At 48.5% G+C, this 6,825-nt stretch overlaps 1 protein-coding gene and 1 long non-coding RNA gene across 3 annotated transcripts in view; one reads left to right on the forward strand and one right to left on the reverse strand.

The window, feature by feature from the left end:
* The window catches only part of LOC127908887 (high affinity cationic amino acid transporter 1-like), a 29,202-nt gene that overhangs the window by 15,467 nt on the left and 6,910 nt on the right, over positions 1 to 6,825 (reverse strand). Inside the window, exon 6 of one of the 2 annotated variants that reach the window (XM_052468702.1) lies at positions 1,606 to 1,742. In XM_052468702.1, coding sequence (XP_052324662.1) covers positions 1,606 to 1,742 — 137 coding nt within the window. Of the gene's footprint in view, positions 1 to 1,605; positions 1,743 to 5,698; positions 5,839 to 6,825 lie in introns of both variants that reach the window. The other variant, XM_052468701.1, reaches the window with a different exon arrangement.
* On the forward strand, positions 3,657 to 4,316 carry LOC127908888 (uncharacterized). The gene is made up of 4 exons (XR_008068897.1): positions 3,657 to 3,835; positions 3,928 to 4,019; positions 4,158 to 4,203; positions 4,250 to 4,316. It is a non-coding gene; the product is annotated as an uncharacterized LOC127908888 (long non-coding RNA).

Genomic DNA, 6,825 nt, shown 5'->3' on the forward strand with positions numbered 1-6,825 from the left:
AGACAGTAGGCTTCACAGTAGACTAGTACAGTTTAGTACAGTAGGCTAGACAGTAGGCTTCAGTAGACTAGTACAGCAGACTAGACAGTGGTTAGTACAGTAGGCTGAGCAGGGCTAGTACAGTAGGCTAGACAGTAGGCTAGACAGTAGACTTCAGTAGACTAGACAGTAGGCTAGACAGTAGACTAGTACAGTAGACTAGACAGTAGGCTAGACAGTAGACTCTCTCCTAGTACAGTAGGCTAGACAGTAGGCTAGACAGTAGACTAGTACAGTAGGCTAGACTGTAGGCTGACAGTAGACTAGTACAGTAGACTCCAGTAGGCTCAGTAGGCCCAGTCAGGCCTACAGGTCTCTGTCTGGCTACCCAGTAGGCTCTCTCCTCAGTAGGCCCTTCAGACAGTAGGCTCTGTCTGCTAGACAGTAGACTAGTACAGTAGACTAGACAGTAGGCTAGACAGTAGGCTAGTACAGTAGGCTAGACAGTAGACTAGACAGTAGGCTAGACATACAGTAGTCACCTTCAATTCACATACAGAAAATAATGAAGAGAAACGGCAGCATTTCTCAAACTTTTGAAGAGTCGAGACTAATGGACTGTCTGTTTCACATGATGTTTTACTTGTTCTTAACTAAATCACAGTTCTCTTTAGTCCCTTCAACCTAAGGACTCTGTCTGCTACATCTCTCTCCTCCTCAGGTCCCTTCAACCTAAGGACTCTGTCTGCTACATCTCTCTCCTCCTCAGGTCCCTTCAACCTAAGGTCTCTGTCTGCTACATCTCTCTCCTCCTCAGGTCCCTTCAACCTAAGGTCTCTGTCTGCTACCCCCCTCTCTCCTCCTCAGGTTCCTTCAACCTAAGGTCTCTGTCTGCTACCCCCCTCTCTCCTCCTCAGGTCCCTTCAACCTAAGGTCTCTGTCTGCTACATCTCTCTCCTCCTCAGGTCCCTTCAACCTAAGGTCTCTGTCTGCTACATCTCTCTCCTCCTCAGGTCCCTTCAACCTAAGGTCTCTGTCTGCTACCCCCCTCTCTCCTCCTCAGGTTCCTTCAACCTAAGGTCTCTGTCTGCTACATCTCTCTCCTCCTCAGGTCCCTTCAACCTAAGGTCTCTGTCTGCTACATCTCTCTCCTCCTCAGGTCCCTTCAACCTAAGGTCTCTGTCTGCTACCCCCCTCTCTCCTCCTCAGGTTCCTTCAACCTAAGGTCTCTGTCTGCTACCCCCCTCTCTCCTCCTCAGGTTCCTTCAACCTAAGGTCTCTGTCTGCTACATCTCTCTCCTCCTCAGGTCCCTTCAACCTAAGGTCTCTGTCTGCTACATCTCTCTCCTCCTCAGGTCCCTTCAACCTAAGGTCTCTGTCTGCTACCCCCCTCTCTCCTCCTCAGGTCCCTTCAACCTAAGGTCTCTGTCTGCTACATCTCTCTCCTCCTCAGGTTCCTTCAACCTAAGGTCTCTGTCTGCCACCCCCCTTTCTCCTCCTCAGGTCCCTTCAACCTAAGGTCTCTGTCTGCTACACCCCTCTCTCCTCCTCGGGTGGGCATAGGCTTGTTACTGCCAGATACAGATCAGCTCTGAGCTTAACCCTTGACCTCTAGCACAGTCTTACCGGACATGAAACCTGACGCAATGGTGGAGTTGATTGGCGACTTCCTCTCACTGACCTTGGCCAGAAAGGAGAAGAGGAGACCATCGCGGGCCATGGCAAAGATTATACGAGGTAGAGGAAACATGGAGCCTAGAAGGCTATAGGAGGGGAGGGGGAGAGGGAGGAGTAGAGGAGGGAGGAGTAGAGGAGAGGGAGGAGGAGGTAGAGGAAGAGGCCAGGAGTAGAGGAGAGGGAGGAGTAGAGGAGAGGGAGGAGTAGAGGAGAGGCCAGGGGTGGAGGAGGAGGAGGTGGAGGAAGAGGAGAGGCCAGGGGTGGAGGAGGAGGTGGAGGAAGAGGAGAGGTCAGGGGTGGAGGAGGAGGAGGTGGAGGAAGAGGAGAGGCCAGGGGTGGAGGAGGAGGTGGAGGAAGAGGAGAGGTCAGGGGTGGAGGAGGAAGAGGAGAGAACAGGGGAGGAGGAGGAAGAGGCCAGGAGTAGAGGAGAGGGAGGAGTAGAGGAGAGGGAGGAGTAGAGGAGAGGGAGGAGGAAGAGGAGAGGCCAGGGGTGGAGGAGGACGAGGTGGAGGAAGAGGCCAGGAGTAGAGGAGAGGGAGGAGTAGAGGAGAGGGAGGAGTAGAGGAGAGGGAGGAGGAAGAGGAAAGGCCAGGGGTGGAGGAGGACGAGGTGGAGGAAGAGGCCAGGAGTAGAGGAGAGGGAGGAGTAGAGGAGAGGGAGGAGTAGAGGAGAGGGAGGAGGAAGAGGAGAGGCCAGGGGTGGAGGAGGAGGAGAAGAGGAGAGGTCAGAAGAGGAGGTGGAGGAAGAGGAGAGGCCAGGGGTGGAGGAAGAGGAGAGGCCAGGGGTAGAGGAGGAGGAGGAAGAAGAGAGGGAGGAGGAGGTGGAAGAGGAGAGGCCAGGGGTGGAGGAGGAGGAGGAAGAAGAGAGGGAGGAGGAGGAAGAGGAGAGGCCAGGGGTGGGAGGAGGAGGAGGAAGAAGAGAGGGAGGAGGAGGTGGAAGAGGAGAGGCCAGGGGTGGAGGAGGAGGAGGAGGAAGAGGAGAGGCCAGGGGTAGAGGAGGAGGAGGAAGAAGAGAGGGAGGAGGAGGTGGAAGAGGAGAGGCCAGGGGTGGAGGAGGAGGAGGAAGAGGAGAGGCCAGGGGTGGAGGAGGAGGAGGAAGAGGAGAGGCCAGGGGTGGGAGGAGGAGGAGGAGGAAGGGGGCAAAGATTTATAACCCAAAAAAGACTCTCCATGAAGTCCAGACACATGGTTTCAACTGCTGCAGTTCCCAGTGCACCTCCCAGACACACAGAACCTCAGAGCCTTAGGATCTGTCTGCCCGTAATAAACATGTAGAGCAGGTAAGATAAGTGTAGCTCCCATAGATATAGAATCCCCTCAAATTCAAATTCTTCCCCTTTAATTAAGGACTGGTTTAGACCTGGGACACCAGCATTCTTCCCCTTTAATTAGGGACAGGTTTAGACCTGGGACACCAGAATTCTTCCCCTTTAATTAGGGACTGGTTTAGACCTGGGACACCAGAATTCTTCCCCTTTAATTAGGGACAGGTTTAGACCTGGGACACCAGAATTATTCCCCTTTAATTAGGGACAGGTTTAGACCTGGGACACCAGAATTCTTCCCCTTTAATTAGGGACTGGTTTAGACCTGGGACACCAGAATTCTTCCCCTTTAATTAGGGACAGGTTTAGACCTGGGACACCAGAATTCTTCCCCTTTAATTAGGGACAGGTTTAGACCTGGGACACCAGCAGTCTTCCCCTTTAATTAGGGACTGGTTTAGACACAGGACACCAGCATTATTCCACTTTAATTAGGGACTGGTTTAGACCTGGGACACCAGAATTCTTCCCCTTTAATTAGGGACAGGTTTAGACCTGGGACACCAGAATTCTTCCCCTTTAATTAGGGACAGGTTTAGACCTGGGACACCAGCAGTCTTCCCCTTTAATTAGGGACTGGTTTAGACACAGGACACCAGCATTCTTCCCCTTTAATTAGGGACTGGTTTAGACCTGGGACACCAGAATTCTTCCCCTTTAATTAGGGGCAGGTTTAGACCTGGGACACCAGAATTCTTCCCCTTTAATTAGGGACAGGTTTAGACCTGGGACACCAGCAGTCTTCCCCTTTAATTAGGGACTGGTTTAGACCTGGGACACCAGCATTCTTCCCCTTTAATTTGGGACTGGTTTAGACCTGGGACACCAGCAGTCTTCCCCTTTAATTAGGGACTGGTTTAGACACAGGACACCAGCATTCTTCCCCTTTAATTAGGGACTGGTTTAGACCTGGGACACCAGCATTCTTCCCCTTTAATTAGGGACAGGTTTAGACCTGGGACACCAGCATTCTTCCCCTTTAATTAGGGACTGGTTTAGACCTGGGACACCAGCAGTCTTCCCCTTTAATTAGGGACTGGTTTAGACCTGGGACACCAGCAGTCTTCCCCTTTAATTAGGGACAGGTTTAGACACAGGACACCAGCATTCTTCCCCTTTAATTAGGGACTGGTTTAGACACAGGACACCAGCATTCTTCCCCTTTAATTAGGGACAGGTTTAGACCTGGGACACCAGCATTCTTCCCCTTTAATTAGGGACTGGTTTAGACACAGGACACCAGCATTCTTCCCCTTTAATTAGGGACAGGTTTAGACCTGGGACACCAGCAGTCTTCCCCTTTAATTAGGGACTGGTTTAGACCTGGGACACCAGCATTCTTCCCCTTTAATTAATACTCAGGTACTCTGACTTCCAGGGGACTACACCAGCATTCTTCCCCCCAGGGTAATTAGGGACTGGTTTAGACCTGGGACACCAGCATTCTTCCCCTTTAATTAGGGACAGGTTTAGACCTGGGACACCAGCATTCTTCCCATTTAATATCAGGGACTGGTTTAGACCTGGGACCAGCACCAATATCAGCAGTCTTCAGCACCTTTAATTAGGGACTGGTTTAGACCTGGGACACCAGCATTCTTCCCATTAATTAGGGACTGGTTTAGACCTGGGACACCAGCAGTCTTCCCCTTTAATTAGGGACTGGTTTAGACCTGGGACACCAGCATTCTTCCCCATAATAATTAGGGACTGGTTTAGACCTGGGACACCAGCAGTCTTCCCCCCCAATTAGGGACTGGTTTAGACCTGGGACACCAGCATTCTTCCCCTTTAATTAGGGTACAATTTAGTACCTGGGACACCAGCAGTCTTCCCAGGGTAATAATATCAGTAGTACTCCGTACCCCCAGGGTAATAATATCAGTAGTACTCCGTACCCCTAGGCCCAGGGTAATAATATCAGTAGTACTCCGTACCCCCAGGGTAATAATATCAGTAGTACTCCGTACCCCTAGGCCCAGGGTAATAATATCAGTAGTACTCCATACCCCCAGGGTAATAATATCAGTAGTACTCCGTACCCCTAGGCCCAGGGTAATAATATCAGTAGTACTCCGTACCCCCAGGGTAATAATATCAGTAGTACTCCGTACCCCCAGGGTTATAATATCAGTAGTACTCCGTACCCCTAGGGTAATAACATCAGTAGTACTCCGTACCCCTAGGCCCAGGGTAATAAAATCTGTCGTACTCCGTACCCCAAGGGTAATAATATCAGTAGTACTCCGTACCCCTTGGCCCAGGGTTATAAAATCTGTCGTACTCCGTACCCCTAGGCCCAGGGTAATAAAATCTGTCGTACTCCGTACCCCTAGGGTTATAACATCAGTAGTACTCCGTACCCCTAGGCCCAGGGTAATAAAATCTGTCGTACTCCGTACCCCAAGGGTAATAATATCAGTAGTACTCCGTACCCCCAGGGTAATAATATCAGTAGAACTCCGTACCCCCAGGGTAATAAAATCTGTCGTACTCCGTACCCCAAGGGTAAGATTTGAATACCCCTGGTCTATCCACAGTTTTTCTAGGTTTGGTCAGGTCTTCTGAGCAGGTGCACTGTGAACAGTAGCATGTTGAGGTAACCAGGGAAACAGCGCTAGCATTGGTTGGTTCCTGTAGGGAGGGAGCTGTAAAGGGGGGGTTGAGGTTAACAGCCCTGTTAGTGGTTTAACTGGTTAGAAAGGGTTCTAGTCTCACCTGCCACCATTCCAGAGGTTACTGTAGCGATTAGAGGGGTTTTGGTTCGGTCGCTGATCTGGGCCAGACTCTTGAAGAGGAGTCCGTCCTGAGCCATGGCCCAGATGACACGAGGCATGGGGAACATGGAGCCTAGCAGGCTAGTAGGGAGATAGGAGAGCCGTGCCACGCGGGGAGATACACAGGGAGACACAGTGTTAAACACACACAAAGCTACTGGACAGGGGAGAATGCAACACAAGGTTTCCTTTGTGTACTTAATGTATTATTCACACAAATTATTATATTATTATTAATGAATTATTATTATATTAGCATCATTATCATCTGGAACAGTAACAACGATCAGAATCCAATAATCTAAGGTGCAGCCCATTAGTCTAATAATCTAAGGTATAGCCCATTAGTCTAATAATCTAAGGTATAGCCCATTAGTCTAATAATCTAAGGTGCAGCCCATTAGTCTAATAATCTAAGGTGCAGCCCATTAGTCTAATAATCTAAGGTATAGCCCATTAATCTAATAATCTAAGGTATAGCCCATTAATCGAATAATCTAAGGTATAGCCCATTAATCTAATAATCTATGGTATAGCCCATTAGTCTAATAATCTAAGGTATAGCCCATTAGTCTAATAATCTAAGGTATAGCCCATTAATCTAATAATCTAAGGTATAGCCCATTAATCTAATAATCTAAGGTGCAGCCCATTAATCTAATAATCTAAGGTATAGCCCATTAATCTAATAATCTAAGGTATAGCCCATTAATCAAATAATCTAAGGCATAGCCCATTAATCTAATAATCTAAGGTATAGCCCATTAATCTAATAATCTAAGGTATAGCCCATTAATCTAATAATCTAAGGTATAACCCATTAGTCTAATAATCTAAGGTATAGCCCATTAATCTAATAATCTAAGGTATAGCCCATTAATCTAATAATCTAAGGTGCAGCCCATTAATCTAATAATCTAAGGTATAGCCCATTAGTCTAATAATCTAAGGTATAGCCCATTAATCTAATAATCTAAGGTATAGCCCATTAATCTAATAATCTAAGGTGCAGCCCATTAATCTAATAATCTAAGGTATAGCCCATTAATCTAATAATCTAAGGTATAG

Source organism: Oncorhynchus keta, chromosome 18 (assembly GCF_023373465.1).
Source record: "Oncorhynchus keta strain PuntledgeMale-10-30-2019 chromosome 18, Oket_V2, whole genome shotgun sequence".
NCBI classification, from domain to species: Eukaryota; Metazoa; Chordata; class Actinopteri; order Salmoniformes; family Salmonidae; genus Oncorhynchus; species Oncorhynchus keta.